This window comes from Oenanthe melanoleuca, chromosome 2 (genome assembly GCF_029582105.1).
Source record: "Oenanthe melanoleuca isolate GR-GAL-2019-014 chromosome 2, OMel1.0, whole genome shotgun sequence".
In the NCBI taxonomy this organism is placed as follows: Eukaryota; Metazoa; Chordata; class Aves; order Passeriformes; family Muscicapidae; genus Oenanthe; species Oenanthe melanoleuca.
Genome location: NC_079335.1, coordinates 117,521,886 through 117,547,317, shown reverse-complemented (window position 1 = coordinate 117,547,317; position 25,432 = coordinate 117,521,886). Strand labels below are relative to the sequence as shown.

Here is a 25,432-nt window from a genome sequence, read left to right as displayed (position 1 = left end):
TTGCCTAAAAATATGAAATTTGTATGGTCAAAGTAAAAGTACAGGGTCACAGAAGAGGAAGAGAATATAAATGTGTGTCTGGGTGAAATCCAGTAATTTGGCTGCCAAAACAGGTAAACACCTTCATCCTTTGCTCCTGGTTTCAGACTTTTGAATTTCATCCTAGACAAATAAACAGCATGAAAAGGTAAAGAAGCTCTGACTTCCCATTATATTCTAAATAAAACAAATATAGTCATTTGGGTTATATTCTACATTTCTTTACTTTTGTCAATGTCTCAATTAAATTTCTTGATTTCTTCTTGATTTAAATAAAATTCAAACATATTGAAATGTACTTGTAATTAATTAGTGTTCTCTCATCACCCATATAATGTAGTTTTTATTTGTTACCAGAACATCCACAAAAGTTGAACTGATAAAAAAATTGCTTAGTGAAGAATTATTTATAACTTGAGTTTCCTTGGCCTCTATGTCTTAGCAAAAACCGATCTTTCTTGTTTTTATTTTTCATTCTAAAACACACCATGTGATAACTAATTTTTCTTGCCAGAAGTTCTTTTGTATTATATACTAATAGAAGTAGGAACTCTGAAATGTAACAGAGCAAACAATTAGTAACTAAGGGATCAAATAATATCTATTTTCATTTCATAATTTTGTTCTTAATTAATAAAAATTTATTTTTTACCTTCATCCAAATTCCACTCACTACAACAGCAGCATGAAAAGTCAATGTGAATTTATAGGGGTTTGAATGTACAATCTCCTCTTCACTTATGCTTCTCTTTTCTTTACTTTCTTTTCTTTGAGTCTATTCCATTTTTTACACTTTGATGCCAGACACAGTACAGGACTTAATTCAGACTATTCACACTGGATATAATAACCTTTACTGAGAGGAACAGCAATGGCCATACATTGGACCTGAATTTTTAATAACTGTTCTCCTTCTTTCCCCGAGCAGCAGAATAGAACCATTTGCAGTGTGAGCCATCTGCAGTGAACCCTCTAATGCTGAGCACCAAAGAGCTTTGCCTTCCTCCCAGACCACTGGGTGCAGCAAAAGATTTGTTAAGTTATTTTGCTCTTTTGGGGAGACAGTTTAAATTCTAGATCTAAGAAGCAGATTTTTCTATTACATGATGCACACACATTTTCTGCAATGATTCTAATCATGTTGTATAGTATTTCCCGTGCTGGGCTCACAGCTCTGGTGATCAGTGCAGTCCACATGCTGGACAGATTTTACCCTCAGTATTTCACTTAAGCCAGGGATTGCAAGTAGGCTGCTGTATTAAATCAATTTTTTTGGTTCTCACACAGTAACACAGTAAAGCCATGTTAGATTTTCTAGTATTGGCAAAGAAAGCTGAAATAAAATAACCATATTCCAATGCAGATTTAAAGCAGAATCAGTGAAAATTTACTGCTCCTATCACAGAGAATACAAATAAAGGATATGGCTGTTCATTTAAGAAGAGCTCAGAAGATTAACTCCTATATATTTAAAGTATTTCCCTGCTCACATATGATCAGAACTTTTAAAGATTATTATATTTGGGAACATTTGGGAACAGGGCATTACAAACACACGTTTGTCCCAGTCCAGCAGCAGTTGCTGTTGAAGTTTCTGCAAGCAGCAGCCCCTCCAGCTGTGGGGCAGGGCGCTGACCACGCTGATTTGGGGGCTGCATTACCAGCCTGAGCATCCTCCCCTGCCCTGGACCAGCACCTGCTCCTGCCACCTGCTGCTCTGCAGCAGCTGAACACGAGTTGTGATGGAGGTGGTGATGGATGAGTGGGAATGGGCAATCCTGGCACAGCCAGGCTGCTCCTCCCGTGCCTGCTTAACCCACAGCCCCGGCAAGCTGTGACCACTCTGTGCAAATGGCACAGCAAACTTGGGAAAACACAACCCAAATCAAACCCTGCATGATCTTTTCCCTTCTATTTCCCTCCAGAGCCCCCAGTGAGTCCTCCTCAATGCTGTCAGCAACAGGTGGATCCAGGTGGATTTGAGTCACTAGGAGCACAACAGCTCCACCTGCTCAGTTTGCTTCCCTTTTATGCCATAAATATTAAATAATATAAAATTATATAATATATATATTTATTATTATATTATAATAAATAATCTAAATGAGGCATTTATATAGAAGGCTAATTGCTTTGTAATATATCCATTTTTTTTCTCCTCTCTCTAATGCCTGTATATTCACTGTTTGTTCCAGCCTCTAAGGAAGAGGTTACTGTCTGAATTACTGCAAAGAGTCAGTGGGAATACAGTCCAAAAATGCAGCATTTTGCCCATTTTTTTGATGTTAACACAGTAAAGAGTATGTTACACTAAAGTTCAGCTGCCAGCATTTTCATTAATTCTGACTCCTGTTTCAGGGAAGTGCTGAGGTTATTTCTTAAGCAGCCAAGACAATTTCACTGGACCATAAAACAACTGAGCTTCTGTGGTGAGCTCCTATCCCTCACCCATAATAAGTGAAGCATAGCATATACAGGGAGTAAGGTGCAAGTGAGTACTCTCAGTTTATCTAATTTCTTAGAAAAGCTATAAAGGAGCTTTGGCTGTGAGACTACTTCTCCTTCAGTGTCCTCCCACCAGAGACTACATAGCAGGTGTTCTTGTAAAGTATATTCTCTTTGATAGGTCACTTTTTTTGGCTGGGGTTTGCTGGTTTGATTGTTTCAGGGTAACTTTTTATTTTTTAAAGAATTTTTTTTCTTTTCTTCATAGTCAAAATATCCATTAATGTTTTTAGAGAAAACAGAACTTTTCAGCAAAAATGTGATTGCTCTCTTGAGCTGGATGATACAAAATCGATCTTTTAGCACCTCTCTGAGCAACAGGGAAACCTGAATCAATTTCACTAAAATATGATGAAAAATATGGGTCTTGTGCAGCCACAATCATGTGCTTTCACTGCAATTATCCACTCTCCTGATTGGAAGAGCTCTGTGCCTTGATGAATCATGGTGACTACAAAACACATCATTAACAATTCATTAGATCAATATGAGAAAAGGAGCAGAGCAAAACCAATGTCCAGATTGTGAATTAGCTCCAAAACAGGCAGTGGGCATTCTTGAGGCTGAGCTCTTGTGAGGATTTGCTGATGTCAAAGTGCTGCAGATGATTTCTTGGGTTCCCCTCTGTGGGAAAGGGAAAGGCAGAAACTTCCACAGACACTGAAGGGTTTGGTTTGCAGCCTTGGGAAAAGCTGGGATTGATGCAAAAAAGAGAACTATACAGACTTAAAGCAGAAAAATCATAGGCTTATGATTCTATAGTTGTAAGTAAGAGTATGCCTTAAGTAAGTAAGAAACTGTATTAGATAAGGTAGTAAAGAGTTTTATAGTGTAGGAATGTAATTATATAGGGTAAGTTAAGAGTTTAGGTGTTGCAATAGAAGTATCTGTGTGTACATGCAACAGTAATTCATTGGATAAAAGTTAAGCAGCAAAGTTAAGTAAAGGTGATAGGTTAGAAAAGCAAGATATACTCCATAGCAACTTTCTATTGGAGTAAAATGTTGTATATTGCTTTGTAACACAGTATCCTGTGACCACATTGAGCTATGGCTGAGTTCTTCCTTTAAATCTCACACCTTGAGGCTGATGCATTTCAGAGCAACAAATCAACCTTAGCACCATCGTGGTACCATCCCTTCATTTCAAGCAATGACAATATCCCACCTTCCCCACAAGCTGCTTTCATGAGGCATTTTGGGGCACTGCCCCACACACAGCTGTGACTGAGCAGGGAGTCTAGCACCTGTAGGGAGGGACCAAAAAAAGCAGAGAGCAGGCAGGCTCATTCAAGCCTTCCCTCAAGAGAAATTCTGGCCAAAAATTATTTGTGTCACAAAAGGAATTCTACATTTTTCATGGTGCAGCTTGAGGCCAATTCTTACTATCTTGTTGGCTGACACCTGGAAGAAGAGACTGATCAGCTACAACCTCCTTTCAGATAGCTGTAGAGAGAGGTAAGGTCACCCCTGGGCCTTACCTCATGCTGTGGCCATTCCTTGTTCCTATGCTGTGGTCAAACACCAAGTTTGGAACAGATCTTTAAAATTGGAAACAATTTTAGATTGGATATTAGGAAAAATTTCTCCACAGAATGAGTTGTCAAGCATTGGAACAGGCAGCCCAGGAGATGGTGGAGTCACCATCCCTGGAGGTATTTAACAGATGTGTAGATGTGTCTCCTAGGGACATAGGTTAGTGATGGACTTGGCAGTGGTGGGGTTTCAGCTGGACTCAATGATCTTAAAGTCTTCTCCAACCTGAACCACTCTATGATTCTATGACCAACCCCAACACAGGAATTTGAGAAATGTATGACTGCTAGGAAACACCTTCCTATTAAAAAATGTTGAAATGCTTAGTTTTAGCTACTACAAAGGCCAAAAATAAAGGCACTGGAATTACTAAATGCCTGTTTGCAAGGATTAATTCATATTTCAGTGATAAACTGAGATATATGATACTAGAAACTGATCAGGAGCTTTTTTTCCTTCCTGGTACAAGGAGAGCTACAGACTGTTAAGGCAGCTTGTTTGCATGTTTGGTTCAATCAGCTGATGCCCACTGTCCCATGTGCATGATTTCTTCCCAGAAAGGGAATTTGTCAAGCTCTAAAAAGAGTTCCCTTGAGAGATCACTGGTAATGGCAGACAGCATTTACCTGGTTGCCAAACCAAGATGATCTTGTTCTCCTTTGCTTTCTTGGCTTTTGGCCAAATTCATACTTCAAATCCTTTATTTTTTTTTTCTTTCCTTTCTACTTCTTTTTTTTTTCCTTTGTACTTTTTTTTTTTTTTTTTTTTTTAAGTTCCTGTGAGCAGTGATAAACAATCCCAGTATTCGTGTTGGGCTGATGGCAGTGTGATAGCAGTGTGAGCATGCCAGCTCTGTCAGTCTAGACACGCAGGTACACATGATGTGTTCACACCCTGTCATCTGACAGCCCTTCAGGTAGCAGAGATGTGTATCTCCTCAATGAGATTTAATAACTGAGCTGCTAAAGCTGTGAAGTTCCAAGCTCTTCCTGCCCACGCACTTCTTTGTCAGATGAGGCCCTAAATCTCCCTGAATGTGTTTTTCTTTCCTGGGAGAGTGTTTAGGATATATTTCAAACCTTTTCTCCTTTATAGCTGCCTGATTCAATTCACTTGTTTAAATTGCAAAGCTGTTTCTCAGAGACCAAGAATAATAATGTAGAAATTATAAAGGTAATTTAAGATCTGATGATGATCCACAGGTTTCAAGCAATCCTTCAGTGTTTCAGACACTCATTTTCAGGCACAGTCAGCTATGCTAGGACACTTAGAGAAGTCAGCTCAGTTTTCAGATGGTCCCTTCAGTCTTGACTCATCATACTTTTCTTAGCTTTTTATTCTTTTCACTTCCTTTACACTTCTCTTCCCCCTAGCTCTTTCTTCCCTTCTCCTCTTCTCTTGTGAATGTTGGCAGCACAAGTGGACCCAAATATTTTCTGTGTCAGCCCTGCAGGAATGTGTAATTTAAGGCTCAAAAGCAGAGGAGGAAGAACATGAAGGACTGGAGTGTCACAGTAAAGCCACCTTTTAGTTATTACCCCAGCCCTGGTGGGTTTGGATTCCTCTAACCACAGGCCTGATCCTCAGTGCCTCTGAAGTCTATTTACAACATGTTTAATAATTTCTACCAGCTGGTTCTTATTGAGACTGTCACTCAAAATTTATGTAACAATTTCATGTATCAAATAACATGGCAAAAAACTCCATCGTAACCAACTTTATTGTTTTAGGCTGATAAATTTTTGGTTTTAATTAACAGGCATTTGTTGTCAGCAGTTTTCCTCTGGAGGTTCTCAAAACCCTCTTGGGAATGAGCATTCAAACTTCCTTTCTCCCCAGCAGACTTTGGATCAGGCTCCCAGCGCTGAACCACAGTGTTTGAAGGTCACTTTTCACTTCTAGGATCAACAACCTGGAAACAAAGGAGTGCAATTAAAGTTAATGTCCCACATGGCTTAAAAAATAATTGTGAATGCCTTCGAAACCTGACATTTCAGCTGGGAATGTAGCTGATTGAATAACAACAAAAAAAAGCAACAATCACATGAGGACGCTGCAGTCATGTGATTCTTTTGCACAGTCAGTCACAGCTTTGACTTCGATTTATGCTCCCCCTGTTCTCTGTCAGATAATGAGGGCTTAGTTTAAACAAGCCTGTGCCCCTAAGGCTATTGCTGTCACCCTGCTCTTGGCTGGCAGTAGGAGGGAGGGTTTGCTCCAGCCAGGAGGATGCTCAAGCAGGGACTCTACATATGCAGGATCCACAGGACTGGACATCAGAGCCTGATTACTGAGAGAAATGCTGGCTAGAGTGATCTGGGTAGTGGTAATAACTTACACAGTTAATAGAAAACACTAGAAAAATAAAAGAAACAACAACAAAAAATGCAGCCAGAATTCTAAAATCCCTTTTCATTGGGCAATGTCTTCATTCTGTTGAGAGTGCCTTGGAATTCTGGACTTCCACCTGCCCCACCTAAAACACGAGTTGTTTACTGTTGCCCAAATAACTGGTTTCTGGCTAGCCAGCGTCACACTTACCAGTGCTGTTCTTTGGGACCTTTGAAACAATTCTCTCTTGAGGACTGTACTTGGCTCCATGCCTTGCCATCTTACCAAAGCTTGTTCTTTGCTGCAAACAACAGCAACAAACTTCACAAGGCTGCCAGGGCTTCAGTGAAAATCAGCTGCTGCCCTGTAGAAGAACTGCACTGCTGCTACTGCCTGTAGAAGAGCACCTGGGCTGGGGAAGCACACTGATCCTGAATTTGAGCAAGTAGGTGCAGTGTTTGCCAATCTGTGCTGTTCTCTGGAGCCACTGGTTGTATGTCATTATTAGGCTGGGCAGCAATGTCTGTTGTTTGTTTATCACTAGGATCTATGAAGTTTATGCAATCATCTGTGTGTGGGTCATGGCAACTTGGGAGCTAGATATTGAGTGGCCATCACCACACAGGGGCTGTGATGGCACTTCTAACTAACTGTTTAAATAACATTTTCATTAACAATCAACTCTGGTCAAGAGCCAAGTTAAGGGATGTGCTTAAATTGGCCATTTTCCATTTAGTTTAGAGTTGTGGCCCAGCATATGGGGTGAGCCATGTGGTTAAGCAGTGATGGGTTCATCAAACATAGAGAGCTGTTGCAGTAACACTTGCAAATCAGGCTGGGGCAAGAGTTAATTTGGATTTCTGGAAATAAGCATTCCTAATTTAAAAGCAAATTAAGTCCAAAAATTGATCACAGTGCAAAACTAGTATAAAAATGCCTGTGAGGTGAATGGTGTGGCACCAAACAGGTCTCTCAGAAATCCCAGGGAACGCTGAAAGCAAAAGGAGTGAGTCATAAGCACATGAGCCGAAAGAAGCTGAAGACAAAATCATGCATCCCTGCTTAATTCCATCACATGATGAGTCCCGGGGCCCTTCATTTAACGGGAGCGCGGGGCGGCGGAGGAGCCCCATTCCCAGCTGTCCTGGGACCGGCACTTTCACAGAGCTCCGGCTTCCTCGGCAGTGCTGAGCCAGCCCAGGCTCTCCGGAACCATGAGCGGCGCCGGCCACCTGCCCCTGGGACTGCTGCTGCTGCTGGCCCAAGCGGCGCTGGGCGCTGCCACCACGCGTGAGTGCTGCCCTGCCTCCATCCTCCTCCTGCTGCTCCTGCAGCGCCCTGCCCGCTGCTTCCACCCCAGGGCTGCCTGAGCTGCAGGAGTGCGCTGGGAGCTGCTCAGTAATCTGCTCCTCAGCTCCATGGAGCTGGCTGCAGCCAAAGCTTGGCTCTCGGCAGCAAATCCTCAGCAACACTTCCCCAGTTCAGCATGATGCAGAATGGACTTTGCACAATTGGCTTGGCTCAGCTGTGGCTGGGAGAGGCCAGGTCAGAAACTGTGCTCCCCACTGGGACCTGTGGATCCCCAGCCTCAAGGAATTAGATCTGCAAGCCACAGTGGGCAGGGAGTGGGATGATCTGCTTCTTTCCGGGCTCCCAGTTTGACTCAAGACTTAGGATGACCCCCTGAGCTCAGGGCTGGGAATGTAGAAATGGGATTTTAAGCTCAAATTCCAGAATGTACAGTATGGAAATGTAAAACTTTAAAAGCTGAAGTCCATCTGAGCATTCATCCAGCCTTGTACCTGCCTCCAATGGAGAACAGTACTGGGCAGGTCAGGACACTTTCCCAGCTTTTGATGATTTATAGAATCACCTCTGTCAGATGCAGAGTCATTGTATTCAACAGTTTTTACTAGATTTCTTCCATCTGTTAATGCATTTAGGTTTTCATTGCAACACGTGTAAATTTTTGGGACACCCTACATCCTGCCAGCAAAAAATTTCACATCTTAATTGTACCTTATGTGAAGAAATACCTTTCATGTGCTTAGAACCTGTAACCTGCTGGTTTCATTTGATTCTCCTTAACTTTTATACTTTCAGCTTCTTCCTCCATGCTGTTCATGATTCTGTTTTTATATTCTCCTCTGTCACCTCTTCTCCAGGCTTCAAGACACAGTGTATTTAGCTGTTCCTCATTTGGAAACAATTCTACCTCTTTGTAGCATCCTCACCACCTCTCTCTGTATTTTTTCAGTTCTTTTATAGTGATTGAGCTGCAGAGAACAGAGCATACAGTACTCAAGACTTTATAAAATGCTGTAATGATGTTCTCATCTTTGTTCTCTATCTAGCCTTTTCCTAGGTTTTCAACTACCAATGAGTATTGCATTTAAAATTGTAAAGCTGCAAGATTCCATTTCTCAGTCTAGAGCTGGTTTAGAGCCCCTCATTCCCAAAGTAAGGTTGCATTTAACTCCATTGAATTTCAGAGTTTTATTCTTGAGTCATCAAGTTTCATACAGTCCTCCCCTCTGTTACTTTAATTCACAATCTTCAGCAGATTAAAGAACCTCACCGTTTACCTGTTTTCCAGATTATGAACATTTTAAACTATTTTAACAATGAAGAAAACTGGGCACTTATTCATAATTTTTTTTTTTTTTTTTTTTTTTTTTTTAGTATCCTAGCCAATCACTTATTCATGTGAAATCCTTCATTCTTATCCCACGGTAACTTAACTGCTTTATGCTCCTTTAGCAAGGGACCTCACCAAGTGCTGTCTGGAACTCATGCAGACTGTAACAAGCAGGTCAGCCTTGTTCCCATGCTCTCTGTCTCCCTCACAAAACTCAGAATATGTTTGTGAGCAATGCACTCCTTTTATGGCAAATCATACTAATGCACTGTACCTACTTTCTCTGTTCTTCACTGCTGTTCCTACCAGCTTCTCCAACTTCAGCCCCAAAGGGTTTTTTTAATCCTCTAAATCTTCCCTGGAAGTGTTTTTAAAAACTGTCATCACATTTGCCAATTTTTGTTTCTCAGTCACTGAAGCAGTGTTAAGCAAGATGTTACATGCTATGGTTAATAGCTCATTTATTTCACTCTTGAATAACTTCCATACTTGGGCCATCCTATCTAGACAACTTTGTCATTTTGTTGATTTGTTCTATAATTGGGATTTTTGTGCCAACACTTCATTTTGAGAGATATTCTCCATCACTATAAAAAAAAAAAAACCTATCACAGAAACCCCCTATGTTCTTCCTTTGTGAATGAAAATATAAACCAATTGACCTACTTGACTTTTGTGCTACCCCTTTACCTTCCCTGAATGCTTCTTTTGCACCTACATTATCTTTTGGCCCTATACTTCCTGGCAAGCTTCCCAACTTAATTTATATTTGGGGGAAAAAAAATAATTTGTAGTTTTTATGCTTTTGCAAGTTGTTCCTCAAATTCTTTTTTGTCCTGCTTTATTATGTTTCTATACATAACTTCAGAAAATTTATGTTACAGTCTGGGGCCATTCCATCAGCCTTTTTACTTCTAATACACTTTTATCCTCTTTAGGTGGGTCATCTTTCTATTTCTGCTGTCCTGACACTGGCTCTCATTGTCTCTTTCATGGCTAATACACATTCACAGGAAATACTGAACTAGTCTTTGCTACATTTTTCACCAAAATGAAAGCCAGAATGAAAGAAGAAAGTCAGTTGAAGTATAAGATCTTTTTCCCTATGATCACCTCACCAAAACTATTACAGGAATCTGTTCCTTGGAGCATAACATTACTCTGTCTATTTTGAACTGAATTGCTCAAATTTTGGTTACGACCAACATCTGTTCTTGAGTGGTTTTCATTGTTAAAAAAGAAATACATTAAAGCTTTTTGTTCCTTTAAATTCACCAACTGGAAATCTTCAGTTCCATGCGTTAGAGAAACTAGTGCAGAAGTCTTTCCTCATCTGAAAAACCATCTTTGTCTTGTCCTGAAGCTTGTGAAATGTTTGATATTTGACTGAAATAAACAAAACACATCAGAGAGGCAAAGAAATACCTAAGCAGCTTGTGACTTAGAAGTAGTGACAACAGCTATTACTGGACTAGAAAATGAATTCTGAATTCAAGGATTGTTAATGAAAACTCAAAATTAAAAGCATTTATGAAATTAAAAGTGTTCCAGCTGGTTTTGATAAATTGAATGTTTGGAAAACAACAATGATTGAAAAGTTTTGATCTGACAAAATCAAAATATTTTTATTCATTAAATAATTTTTTGATAAAATCAAGAAGAATGGGAAAAATAAACTACAAAAATTATGTAGCCATTTACCTTTGAATGAGATATTGATTTAATGATATCTAAAGTGTAATTGAACTTGATAAGCCTTTGGGAAGTACTTTTATAGTTGCTAATTTGTTTTTTTCCTGAGCAAAGTTTCTGAATGACAGCATTACCAAACTCTTCTTCTGACCAAGACTCAAAACAATAGAGCATGTGATACAGGTCATTAAGTAAATACCAATCATAATGTTATGCTTGCTCACATCAAAATAAATTAAATCTGCAGGAAAGATTTGATTCAAGTGATTTAAGTGAGACTGCAGGGAGTTCTCGGAGGGCAAAAGACTGTGGGAGATTGTGTGTCTGAGTGGAAAATCTGTTCTTTTCCTCAAACTGTTCAGTCCTCAAGACTGGAGAGAGAGTTACCAGCATCAGCTCAGAGTTGAGTTGGGACTGGCCAAGGGATGTTCTTCCTGCCCAGCAGAAATTTCACTGGGCAGTAAAACACCAAGAGAAAGCAGCTCCTGCCTCTTCTTCTGAGCTGTTTCTCTGGTTCTCTCTCACAGTAAAATTAGGAGCCACCCACCTCTAAAGTCTGTGCTCAAACTGGCTACACCTGCTCTGCGTCCTTTCCAAAGCCTGGAGAAATTCCAACACAACCTGTTAGGTTACAGCACACAGGGCAATTCTTGTCCTTCCAGAACTTTGTTGCACTAGAGTATAAATGTCAGTAGCATTCTGCATCAGCTGCATCTTTACAATAAAGCCATGGGAAGCAGAAATCCTAACTCCCTTAACGTTGTGACAGAATGGCACACCCAGCAGTTACCTATCTGATTAACATGGCAGAGCTCTTTAAAGCCTCCAGGCTTTCATGGAACTGTGCCCATGAGCTCCCTTATTAACATATTTTTATGGCATCCTACAGTGGCCAACGTGTTCCTACAGGTTTCTTGGATATTTACATTGCTTTCTACTATGTGTCCTTTGTGACAGAAAGAGGCATCCTAGAAGCCTGGGAAAAGTAATATGAGAAGAAAGAGGTTCTTGAAGTTATTTAATATCTGAGCCATTTTTAAATAAAAGGCATGAAGCTAATATGTTATTGTTGTTATATTATAAACACATTGAATTTACTATTCAGCTCTAAATTTCCTTTTCTGGAAATACCAGCTTCTGTTATAATTGGTTCCACTCCTCCCACCCAAACCACCAGCCAACTCACCAAAGGAGCTGCACTGGGTCAAAACTAATTCCTGGCACAATTTCCACTAGAGCACAACTCAGACACAGAATGAATTTATCCTGTTAGCCTTTTACTTGTAGATTTATTGCCAGGCAAAGCAGTCAGAAATCAAGCAACCTCTGTGCAGAGAGCCTGACTGTTGCAGGGTTATGTAAATTCTTGCAAACCATTGCTCTGATATGGTCAAAAACATTGTAAACATTTTTATTCTTTGTCTGGGAAGTTTGCAGTTTTCTACTGCCAGTAGAAAAAAAAAAGTCAGTCTGACAGTAGTGGAATTGTCTTTTTGTTGATTATAGTTGATGTAAGTGTTTATAGCTGCAGTGATAAAATTCCGTAATTTTCTACTGGTGGAAAGTTTTCTACCAGTACATGATTAAAGTTCAGCACAAGAGGAATGTTTTTATAGAGTAGTAGGGAAAAATGCATTACATTTACACTGATGCTTGGTTTTCTCTCTAGGGTTTCAAGATGTGTTGAGCCATGGAAGTACTTCTCCTGTCACATCCTACAAGAAGATACAAGGCTGGTCTAGTGATCAAAATAAATGGAATGAAAAACTTTATCCTTTCTGGGAAGAAGGAGATCCCAGATGGAAGGACTGCTGGAGAGGTGATAGCACATACAGATTTCAAATACACTTGAAAAACTGGCCAGAAAATCCACCACAGTGCAGAGTGCAGTTGCTGTAGTGCATTTTCATAGAGGCAATATCCACTGCTGCACAGAACGGCGAGTTAGAGATGATTGGGTTTGATACCATTCCCAGTGGGGTGTCTGAGGAAGCAGAACAGAGAGTTATTACACAAAATGCTTTCCCATTATGACTAATTTCAGACATTAATACTTATCAAGAAGTATTGATGGTCAGGGCTGCAGCACAGCCCATTATGTGAAATATGCCCTGGAGGACAGGCAGCTTCAACTGCCTACGGTAGTGGGGCTTCAGACTGACAGCTGCAGCAAAGACCATGTTTATTGTCACCTGGCCTGAGCTGAGGGCCAATGACTACCCCTGGGGACAAGCAAAAATTTTCTGCTTTGCAATATATCAACCCCCACAGGTAGAACACTCTATTCTTAGCTCTAGGAAGAAAATTAATGGCAGACCAGTAAGTGTTCTGGGGGGGATACACTGAGTCCCCCTGATTGTTTGAAGCTGGGGTTTTGCTAGGAGCACGAAAGCCCTCAGAAACAGAGCAATCAATAAAGCATTTCTAATGTAAACAGTGCACAGCTGATGGTAGCTTCTGCTCCAGTGCACTCTTTACTGCAGCAAAGACCAATTTTCCTTTCTACAGGAGGAAGGGTGACAGCCAAATTGGACAGTGACAGCCCAGCACTGGTAGGATCCAACGTGACCTTTGCTGTGACTCTGCAGTTCCCCAAGTGCCAGACAGAAGATAATGATGGCAACATAGTGTACAGGAGAAACTGTACCCGGGGTAGGTAATGGCAATTTCCCTGCACCGTGCTCACATCTGCCTGGTGCTGCTGTGAATGTGTCACTGAGCTTGGAAAGCATCACAGGCACACCCAATGAACAGCAGCTGTGCTGGATTTAACTGATATATGATAACAACTGATAACAACTGATAACTGATAGCTGATAACTGATAACTGATAACAACTGATAACTGACAGCTGATAACTGATAATTGATAACTGACAGCTGATATCTGGTAACACTTACCTGTGCATGCCCAGCCTGTGCCACACCAGTTTCTTTCCTGAGAGGATCACTGTGGTATTTTCAGTGCTCTGCCCCACTGTATATACACTGACCAAGTAGTTTGGGACTGGCCATGGTTATAAACTTGTCTTCCCAAAACAGTCACGTAATCTGACTTCCCAACAGAGCAGTTATTGCTTTTCAGTTCAGGCACAATGCTGCACAGTCATACTGTTTCCTTTTAAACTTATAAAGCTGTCAATTTATAAAATTGAGGGTTTTCTCAATTAAGAATTGTAGAATTCAGTAACCATATCCAGACAAAAGAGTAAATCTCACACTTCCATATTTTAGGAATTAAAAAACAAACAAATATTTAAAAATCAAGCAGTATTTTCCTCAGAAAATCACCCTTTTTCAACTTATTTATTACTGCATGGAGAAAAAAGCCTATCATCATTCCAGTGTTTTAAGCTGCTGGATCTAGAACAACACATGCTGTTGTACTTTCATTCTCTGAATGCATAAATGTTCAACAAATTTTTTTACTGATCAAAGTAATTTTTATTTCAAGGCATATCAGCAAGTTATTTGTCAGCCTAAGTTCCAGCTAAATGTCTAATATTTTGTTAGCAGCATATATCCATGCTCTACTTAATATCTGCTGTGCTGTTTGGGAGAGGAAACTTCCTATTTACTATTCAGAAAATGACAGAAATTCATGTCTAAGTTATTTAAAGGTGCCATAGAAAATTTTTCTGACAAAACAAACAAAGTCACATCCTTACAGTGCTTTCGCAGCCACTCTTTGTACTTAAAATTTTACATTCTATCTGCCAAATATTTAGGTATTCCTGTTATCCTCAGCAAAACAGTACAGTTTCCTAGCTGTAGCATCCTATATAGTCAATGCAAGTTCTTGGGCAAGCACTTCTAAATTGTGTCTGGCCCATGAGACAGTAAAGTTGTTTTTAAACTTCTTAATAATATAGCACCAAGACAGAACCATTTTGTGTTTACATTAAAAGCTAAACACAGCACAACTTCAGAAAAAAAGAATTAAGGTCAGTCTAAAAATACCTTGTTTAAATGCAGTAACTGCTATAACCTGCAGTGCTTGCCTCCTGTTTCCTGCCTCTCTGCACATTTCTCAGTTGACCAGAACATCCTATTTCTATTCTTAGATCCTCCAGCTTCCATGGATCAGCAATTCTATGTCTACAACTGGACTGAATGGACTGACAACTGTGGCTGGGAAAACTGCTCAAGAAACCACAGCCACGATGTATTCCCAGATGGACGTCCTTTCCCTCATCACCCTGGCTGGAGGAGAATGAACTTTGTCTATGTGTTTCACACTTTTGGTTAGTACTTCAACACATGCCCTGCTTGGGGTGATGCTGCAAACCTTCTACTCCTTTTGTACACCACTCATTTGACAAGTATGTTTTACTAAAAGCACTTTAAAAATGTGCTTTTCCACACTCTTGAGTGGAAATACAGAATTAATTCCCCATTTTTCCAGAGAGGCCATCAGGTGCTTGATATAGAAATCACAGATTTCCAGAAGATTCTCTTTAAACCTGCATTCACAATACTATCACTAAAGAAAATAATTTTCCTTTCAGTAGTACTCAAGATCTTTTTCTAGGAAAACAGAGAGTCTGAGCAGGTCAGTCAGATGATTTATTGATGGCTCACTGCCAGTTAAGACTTTTAGATTTAAGAAAGAGCACAGTGCTGTGTATCACCAGTTTAACAGTGCAGCACATCTTGTCTCTAGGGAGGTGAGAACTGCCACTGGCTGTGCTGCTGCTCTGGTCACAGATGCTGATTTTCAGTGTTTCCTGCTCTGAGCATGTAATTCCTGCCATTGGCCAAGTATTAAATTTTAGTGCCTTCAGTTTGTCTGGCTGAATCAGTATTATTGTCAGTATCAGTATGAGTAATAATAATAATATTTCAAATTTTATGCAGAGGTGATACTATTTACCTACCTCAGTCAGTTTTCAAAAAGACAAATAATTGAATATATAAAAATAGTTCTGGAGTATGAAGCAAGAGGTATTTTATCTTCTGGCTACACTGAAAGCAAACACAAGCTCACTTAAAATGCCTCACACCATCCACTATATAATCCTAATGACTTAATGTAATGTAACTGCTTTGGAAAGATGTAGATGTCTTGGCAGTTTTTTCTTGGAATAGTGAAATTTGGGACATCTTTTTGACAACTTTGAAAAACTGGAATTTATGTGAGTAAACACATTGTAAAAGTATCCAGTCATTTGGAAACACCTGTCAGATTACTGGAAAACATTTCTAAACTATTCATTTTGACTTTGACAACCCAAGATTCTCAGAGACTTTGCTTCTCATAAACCAACTTGTAGCAAGGCTGAGGGGGAAAATGTCAAGTTTGTGTTCTGTTTCAGGTCAGTATTACCAAACAACAGGACGATCTTCAGCAAAGTTTTCAGTCAACACAGCAAATATTACTCTTGGTGAACATGGGATGGCAGTGTCCATTTACAGGAGAGGTCACTCAGGATTTGTTCCCATTGCCAGAGCGAAAACTGTCTACTCTGTAACAGGTGAGTGTGCTGGAACTGACTGCAATGAAATGCTGGGGGTATTTGTTGCTTAGCTGTTAAAAAAATTCTGCACAATCACCATGAGAAGAAGACATTGGCTGAGAAAGGTTTTTAGCATGAAAATGGAATCTCTGGTAAATTGCCCTGAGTAGCTTAAGTGAACTTTTTGTCTAGCTCAGTAGTGACCCCTCTACTTTGTAATGGAAAACGATTTACGAGAGAGAAAATGTAATCCTCCACACAAATCTGTGATTCCTCATTTGTTCCCATATTTTTCTGGCTGTTTCCTACTGTCATTGACTCCTCAGGTCATAAATCAAATTAAAGTAAAAACCTGTGTTAAAGATACCATGTTTGCATCTCACTTTCTGGCTGTTGCTGTTCAGGGGCTTTGGATATGTTTATTGTTTGCAGCCAGGTATCCCTGCTTTATTTACTTATCTCTTTTTTTCCTCCCTCCAGACAAAATTCCAGTATTCGTGAGTATGTTCCAAAAACATGACCGCAACATCTCAGACTCCATTTTCATCAAAGACTCACCAATCACATTTGATGTGAAGATCCATGATCCCAGCTACTATCTGAATAATTCTGCCATCTCTTACAAGTGGAACTTCGGAGATGGAAGTGGCTTGTTTGTAGCCAGTGGTTCTAGTACATCTCACACCTACACTCTGCAGGGAAACTTCACTCTGAATTTAACTGTCCAAGCCATTATACCTGTACCTTGCAAGCCAGTAACACCCACTGCACCACCACCCACTTCAGCAGGTAAGCATTTGTCAAACAGCACTGGCATTTTAGTATTAAGCTAAAACTCTATATTCTGATGTTTTAAATTATTATCTTTAGTAGTTTTACTGTCATCATGTAAGAGCTGCATGGAAACCCTCTATAAAATTGTCTTAGAGATAGAATTAATAAGCATGAAATATTTTAGGATTCTATGGTAGGGATCACTCACACATTTAACTCCTTATGCATCCAGGTCTACCACCACGCTTACAGCATACAAAGGTCTTCAGGTGAACATAAATGTAAGTTTGTATTATCTCTGCCCTCTGGTCAGGAGGTTTTAGCTTTGTCTACTCAGGGTCATCTTCTGAGGTAAGATGGAAATTTCAAGTGAGAAAAAGAAATTTCAGAAATTTATAGCAAGTTCCTTTCTGGATTGCATTAGCTTCCATCCAAAATTGGAGATTGAATTGAACTAGAAAAACCTAGTCATATTCAAAAATATGGGATTTCCACATGGCGTGAACCCAGAACAGCTCTTCCACTTTAAATTTATTGACTAACATATTTCAGAATAACTTTTATTATGTTCAGCATTGGTTTATCATCTCAGAGGGTTTTAAGGTTTGCAGAAGGCCTGCAGTTTCAGTCATAATACTACTACTGTGAAATTGTAAATGTGGCTATATTTTTCAAATTTCATATTTTTAATATGTGCTCTTACCAAGATATGGAGTGAGAATGAAAAATGAAAGGAAAGATATAATATTCACCACTTCCCCTCTTCATTTTTCCACTAGCTGTAATGTAGAGCAGTGGGAAAATACCAGCTTTTAAAAAAGCATTTTAAATGTTTTATTGGTCTTTGGATTTCTTATACAATTGATTTGGGGATTTTAAAGAAGTATTTAATTATATTACACTTTGTAGTCTCCCTTTTAATACACAGAGATGGGTGACTAGCCAGGTGGCTTTTGCAGTGAGGCTCCCCAGGCCACTCCAGGGTTCTGAAGCTGGGCACATGTGTTTTCTTTCAGGATTCTTGCCATGAGCTCATAACACAGATACATACATGACTGTAAACCAAAGTCACTGACAGCCTGTGGAATGAAGGCACTTGGAACAAGTGGCTGTGTTCAGAATATCCCTAAGCAGAGCTTGTTCTAAAGCTGCATGTCTGTTTCTTCTCCCTCGAACAGTTACAACTGGACCATCTTCTGATTCTGGCTCTTCTCCCACTGTTGAGTCTGTGGAGGATAATCCTGATGGAGGTTGCCATATTTACAGAAATGGATACTATGGAAGTAACATTGATGTTGTAGGTAAGGATGTGGATCAACACCTGAACAGAGGAATGGTGTTAACAATGAACAACAACGTATGGTAGAAGTAATGTTTATTTACACACATTTTTATCCATTACAGAAATGATAGTTGCAGAGGTTATGACCCCTTGCTTTCAGACAAAGGGTGAGGCTGGACCTTGGTCTGGATGCCTGCTGATGGCTGACCCCATGTGCTGGTGGGGATGTGCATTGTGTCACTCCTTTCTATATCACCAGCTTCTGAACATGCCACAGCAGGAGCACGTGGGCTGGGGAGGAGGTTTACATAAGGTTGAACTGACTTTTGAAAGCAGACAAATCTCATGTAGTGGGAACTGATTTAGCAAAATAAAGAAGTAAGTAACAATAATGAGGAAAAAGAAGGCAGACCAGAAAGGAGCCTCACAGGGAAAGCACTGGAAAATTTCTCAGCTTTCAAAGCCCTCAAGAGGAGTGTTAAGGGAGGGAGGAGGTTATGGAAAACAAGACCTGAACTGAGCATCAGCCAAACATTTGAGGTTCAGTACACATAGGCTTCAAAGCCTGTCATGTGTCCTACAGTTGATATGTGTTTCCTCTCCCAGAGGGAATCCTTGAGGTAAATATTATTCAGATGACAAGCATCCAGATGACAGAAAGTCAAGCTGAAAACTCACTGGTTGACTTTGTTGTTACCTGCCAAGGGAGGTAAGTGTGTGAATGAAGCTGTCAATCTTCCCTGTTTAAAATTAATTAGGTGCTGGAATGCTGTATGTGCTTAGATGCAGATGTATGAACAAAATTTGGGAACTGCAGTGCTTCTATTTCTTGATGGGAACTAAAGATAATGCAAGTCTCATTTTTAAACTATGCCAACAGAGGCTACTGCCAGGGACTTAGGATTCAGAGCAAACATCCAGTCTCAGTAAAAATAAGGAACCGATTGTGGGAAGAAACAATTTATAGTCTCCTGGCCAAGACAAGACTTCAGCACTTATAGTAAAATAGGAAGCAGTTTACTGAAATTGTGAGGAAATCCTCTCTTTTTAGCCATGAGTTTTTGACACTTGGAGAAAATGGGTGAGTCCAAGCAACTTCTTTGATGCAAAAACATTGGACTAATATTCCTAGGTCTTAGAAGGTTAGAGTTGAGAGAAATAAGATGTAGCAGAAACACCATGGTGATACAACTGGAATACAATTAACCTCTCTTAAGGGAGTGTTTTCTTTTCCAACACGATACTACTTAAAAGAATCTGCATCTCATTCTTAAAGATGTTTTTTAAAGATAATGGACTTTAAAAGTTGTTTTGATGCAGGTAATCCTGTGATCACCATAAAATGTTAAGGATAAGCTAAACAAGCAGATAATTATACAGACTGTATGCATGCATTCTATATAAAATCCACATGTACGTATATAAATGTATAGGTATGCAAAAGTAGATACAGTATTAATAAAACATGCTTAAATAAAACTGGTGCACCAGTGCAATGTGCCCATGAACTGGGCTAACTGGGCTGGCAGGACCCCCCAGATGCAATGTGCTCTCTCTTCCCATGCCAGTCTCCCCACAGATGTCTGCACAGTGGTTTCTGACCCCACGTGCCAGGTGTCCAAGAGCATGGTATGTGACCCCATCGTCGTCACGGACGAATGTTTACTCACCATCAGGAGGGCTTTTGAGGAACCTGGGACATACTGCATAAACATCACCCTGGGTGATGACACAAGTCAAGCACTTGCCAGTGCCCTGATTTCTGTAAATGGAGGTGAGTCCACAAAGAGCAGATATGAGCTGTTGGTGAAAATCTTCTCCCTGTGGTCATTTCCCTGCAGGGGGAAAGAGCACAGGAATACATAGGGGGGTTCTTATTATGCCTGGAGGCCTCAGCTGAGACTGCAACAGCTTGTCTAAGAGTCCATGCAAAGATAAAATGATGATTATTTCCCTGGGGGAATTTTAGCTGTTAGACCTTGGTTTGACTTCTGTTTATGATCCAATGAATACAGTAATTATACAAACTATTCAGTATCACAGAATATGAGCAATTCTTAAGCCATAATGTAATTTTTCACAGAAAAATGTTGGGCAGAAAAGCAGGTGGGGAACATGCCAGCCAGCCCACTCCACACATGGAGAAATAGCAGAAACAGAGGAGAATTCAGCTCACTTGAGACAGAATAAAAGTCTGCAGCACAGGTGGCTGCCCTGGGCCCCTCTTTACTGTCCATGGGCCTTGATATAGTTTCTATTTCTACATGAAGATAAGATGAATCATGTTCTGGAATGATCTGTGTAACATCCAGAGTCTGCCCAGGGTAATTGTTTCCAAAGAGGAGCTTTACTTTTCATTGGATAAGTACCCCTGTGTCTATCTCATAGCTATCAAAGCAGTCTTTGACAGAACCAGCTATTAAACTCAGCCTCAGTCAGAAGTCTAAAAGATTGTGCTGCCTCTCTGCTCCCACTTCATTGCCCTCTTGACTCCCTATTACAGTGTCCTAGTGACTCTTCTGAACTCTAATTACTGTCAGCCAAGCAACTGGCCCGTTGAAGTCATCTTCCATAGGATTTTTGGATGATTTTATTTAACCTAGGTATATGTTTATCTGTACTGAAATCAGTTCATTATGAATAAGGCACAATGCCTGACCTGTGCATTCTGGCTCCTAAAGGTGAAACTAAGCCTGCAGAAGGGTTTTCTCAACTGTATTCACAGAGACTTGCTTTAGCCCAGTAAGGCTGGTCTGTCCAGGTTTCCTCCAGAGGGCAAAGCTGAGTTGTATTTTGGGGCTTCTGCTATAATCAAAGCAGAATTAGGATCTAAGAGAGGTTGCTGCTTCTGGATGTGCCATCTAATTTTGTCAAACAGTTATCCTATAGTCAGTGTAAATATTTTCCCAGCATAACAAATGGCAAGGATCAAATTAGCTTCATCTTGTGGGGTGCCAACAGAGCCCTTCATTCCCCTCCTTGCTGGAAGGGTAGCCGTGTGTCCGAGGAGCAGGGTTCATATGAGAAAACTGGCAAAGCACAACTCACACTCTGGTGGAATGAGAATTAAATGGATTAGGATGTGAAAGCACTACCTCCTGCCAGTCTCTGATCTTCATTACAGTTACTAACTGTGCTTCAATTCATATAGCAATAAGTAAAAATGGCATTTTCTTTGGAAAGCCTACCTCACTGTAAAATAGAGGCTAACTTGTAATCAATCTACTTTCTGAACTGTAGGAGCATCATCTGGAACAACAGAAGGTGTCTTTATCTTCCTTGGCTTGTTGGCAGTGTTTGCTACCATTGGGGCATTTGTCCTTTACAAGTAAGTTCCTAGTTTCTATGATTAAAAACAGTTCAAAGAACTGTCAAAATATTATTTAAATTAAGGAACTGAACAATTTAAATTTGCTTTAGCCACATTTTTGTCTCTTTACTATTTCAGCTCACAAATATTCTGGCAAATATTCAAGAAAATGAGATTACTGATTTAGGCCACAAAACCATTGGAAAGCATGTAGATGTTAAGGACTTTCAGAATGAACACGTGATTAGTGCTTTTCTGCACTGGTCACATGCTAAATGTGGATCCTTATTTAAAAGTCTTTCAGAAACTAACTGTGCACATTCCTTGCAGGAGATACAAGCAATACAAGCCTATTGAGAGGAGTGCAGAACATACAGAAAAGCAGGAGGGATTCACTGCTTACTTCAGCTCTTTCAAAGCCATTTTCTTCCCTAATAGCACCGAGAGAAATCCTCTGCTGAAGAGTAAACCAGGCATTGTTTAAACCTTTAGTGTAATACTGACTATTAGATTAAGTACAGGACCTGTATCTGAACTGTACTTTGATGGGGCTTTCTTGTGGTTATTAAAAACCCCAGGGAGTAAGGTGAAAGCACATATAGATGGGATGGTAACTTTTGGGGCTTGGTGCAATTAGCAACATTAAAGTAGTCTTTTGCAGAAAAACAAGGAGGTAGTTTTAAGCACTTGCTGTTCTTGCTTGTAATGTAGGATACACTCTTCTGAATTACCAATACCCTCCTCCCCCACACCCTTATCTGGCTTTACTTATTTCTAGGTTAACAACCTGCAAAATTAATCACATCCATAATCTGGAGGGGGGGAAAAAAGAGGTTAATTAAAAAAAAACAAACAAAAAAAACCCCAAAACAAACAAACAAAAAAATACAAAAAACCCCCAGCAACCAACCAACTTGTAAACACTTAGTTTTTATTGCTGCTTATTGCCTTAGCAGGATTCATGTCTTTGCTGTAAAGAGAGACATGGGGGGCAGGCACGTGTTATGTCTGTGGAATGAAACGTGCCATGGCCTTTTCCCAGGCATTGGCACTGAACTGCTGCCACTGTTAGACTGTTCAGGAGATCCCAGCACAGACTTGCCCCAGGCAGGCCAGCTCCCCACCAAGCAAACCCTAGATTCTGGGAATCACCAGAGGCACAGCTCCCCACCGTGAGTTTGGCAGCAGCCACCCTGTTTTTCAGGGTTCAATAGCATGGGTGCAGATCATTAAATGCCAGCTGGCCTCAGGGACAGAAGACAGGGCTGGACACACTTAGCTTCCCACTGGACATGGCTACCAGTGCATGAGTCTCTCTATAAACTAGACCACAGACACTCGAGCAACAAGATGAGGCCCATTGGCTTGGATCTCCTTGTTCAAACTTTGAGTCCCATGTAAAATTCTGAGCTGCAGCTGCTGATGCTGCCTTTGCCTCCTTGGCTTCCATTGGTCTTGAGACACTGGACTGGCACCACTGCTCCCAAGGGGGCAGATTGCTCCACGTCCAGTGAAGGGGCAGCAGAACAAGGGATCTAGCAGGAAGGGGTAGCACTCAACTGCCTTTTTCTCTTCTCTTTTAATTTCTGTCTTTCCTGCTGTAAAGAGACATTAATTTCTGCTTGCTCCTCCATCCCTCTGACCACTAAATCAAATAAATGAAAACCCCAAGATAAATAAAACACTCTGCTCCACTTTCTGCTTTTACATGATGCACCTTAGGAAATGTAAACTTATGCAAAATCAATGTGCCTTCCTTCCCCTGCTCACTGTAGCTGCAATTCTGTTAAAAGAACTCATTCTGAGGCCTTCCACAAGTGATCTGGCCTTGTAGCCACACATGCTCATCACTCAGTATCATGGCATTTCACAGTGTGAGACCAGCACAGACTGCTGAAGGCTGGCTCACTGAATGATGAGAAAAGGAGAGCAGAAAGGGAAGAGATTGCTAAAAAGGTTCATGGAGATGAGCAAACAGACCAAAAATTCTTTATAGTTCATGTTTCATAAAGCTCCAGCTGTTGTTAGTAAAGGCTATAGCCAAAATGGAGGCCGGGCAAATTATCTTACATAATCCATTTCTAAACACTGAATTCTTTGAAGATCTGTATTTCAATATAATTAGCTTATTTACCATATCTTGAAACATCTCTGATACATACTGTTTTCTGCTCCTGTGGCAATATATAATTATAAACACACTTTTCTACTGTTTTAGCAGATCTTCCAAATGCTTATCAGTTGTAATCTGAATCTAGTCTTCACTGCCCCTTCACAGACACCTTTCAATGAGTTAAGGATATTTTTTAAAATGCAGATTCCAACGTACCTGTGAGATTAGTCCTTTAGCTCTAAAATTCAACAGCCTCTTTTCTAATTTTGTTTCCAGGTTCTCCCAGTATTTTAATTCTTTTGTGGCTATTTCAGTTGTATTATTAAAAGCAGTGTATTTGCTATTGTTCCCACTTCCTTATACGTAACATCCTATTGTCTAAGGACTAGCATCTCTAATTTTTTATGACTTGAACAGGAAACACATTTTCTGCAAAAATTACTAAGTGTTATGTCCTTTGTTATCAGTCAAGCAGGACTGTAATTTGTATTTGTTGCTTTAGCTTGAGGCAGGACAGGGGTTTAGAAAAAAGCTTAAGATGACCTGTAATGAAGCATGAAAACATAAAATCTGTCACAGCTTGGGATCAGTGAAGATGCTCTGAGACACCTTAAGCTTTTGCATAGAAACAGCTTTCAGGCATATGTTAAGAACTTTTTTATACCTTAACCTAAGTATTAGGAAAATCTTGCACTATCTCTCTTTAATGTCAGAATACTACATTTTTATATTACGATTTTGCCTTTTCAGCTGTAACTTCTGTTTCATACATCTTTACTTTTATACAATGGAATTTAACTGCTGCACTGACAAATAAACCATGTAATGATTTTAAAGAGTTCACTGCTTTGTCTCAGAACAAGAAACTGCCAGATAAGCAATTATTGATCAAAAGAGTGTCTACCTCCATAAAACACAGGATTTGCCTTGCCCTCAGCTCACACCTGGCTCTACCATGGGTTATCGAGCTGATTTTTCCCTTCAAGTGTACTCAGAGCAATGGTACCACAAACCTGAGAAACAAGGAGACTTTCTTAACACCCAGATGACACAATTTCAGAACAGATCAGGATACAAATGAACTTCATGTCCTTCAAAGGCAAGAACAGCTGACAAACAACAGATTTGTGAATGTCAGCAAATGTTACAAGACAGGTTTCAGGCATTCCTTTTGGAGAAATAACATCAAGAATGACATCAAACATAAATGTACATTGTCTTCATAGAAAGAACATCTTTCCAAACATGTCTTCAAGAGAAACTGAAACATCAGTTGGGTAGCAAGTTTGTTAAGGATTACTTTAAAAATTGAGTTGTCATTTCAAACCACTTGTTTTGTTCCTCCCCCCTTTTTTTCTTGAATATTTTTTATAGCACAAAATTAAGGCCCATCGGATGCGGCAATTTTTTCTTGCCAGAACTATTTTTAAGATTAAACCAAGACTAAAAAACACCAGTGTCTGAAAGAATTGCAAAGGAATGAAACAAAACTTTGCAAGAGCCATCCAGCCACTGTGGCTTATTAGTACAATCACCTCCAGCCTCATGCAGCATAGTCAAATTTTCTTTAATGATAAAGCTTTTATAACTACAGGTCTTTATAATTCTCCCAGAATTCCTTAATCCCAGGTTTGTCAGGTTGGAAGGGACCTCTGGAGATCATCTAATCCAGACCCTCAGCCAAGGCAGAGTCTCCTACAGCAAATTACACAAGAGTGTGTCCAGGTGGGTTTGGAATGTCTCCAGAGAGGGAGACTC

At 40.1% G+C, this 25,432-nt stretch overlaps 1 protein-coding gene across 1 annotated transcript; it reads left to right on the top strand.

Annotated features, from left to right (window-relative positions):
* The first annotated feature begins 7,512 nt into the window (after positions 1-7,512).
* Positions 7,513-24,510, top strand: GPNMB (glycoprotein nmb). The gene is made up of 11 exons (XM_056482723.1): positions 7,513-7,700; positions 12,410-12,559; positions 13,249-13,392; positions 14,804-14,983; positions 16,055-16,213; positions 16,676-16,984; positions 18,148-18,270; positions 18,858-18,960; positions 19,820-20,025; positions 21,492-21,579; positions 21,892-24,510. Exons 1-11 carry the CDS (start codon positions 7,625-7,627, stop codon positions 22,043-22,045), a joined length of 1,692 nt encoding a protein of 563 aa, XP_056338698.1. The 5' UTR covers positions 7,513-7,624; the 3' UTR covers positions 22,046-24,510.
* Positions 24,511-25,432: the final 922 nt, after the last annotated feature.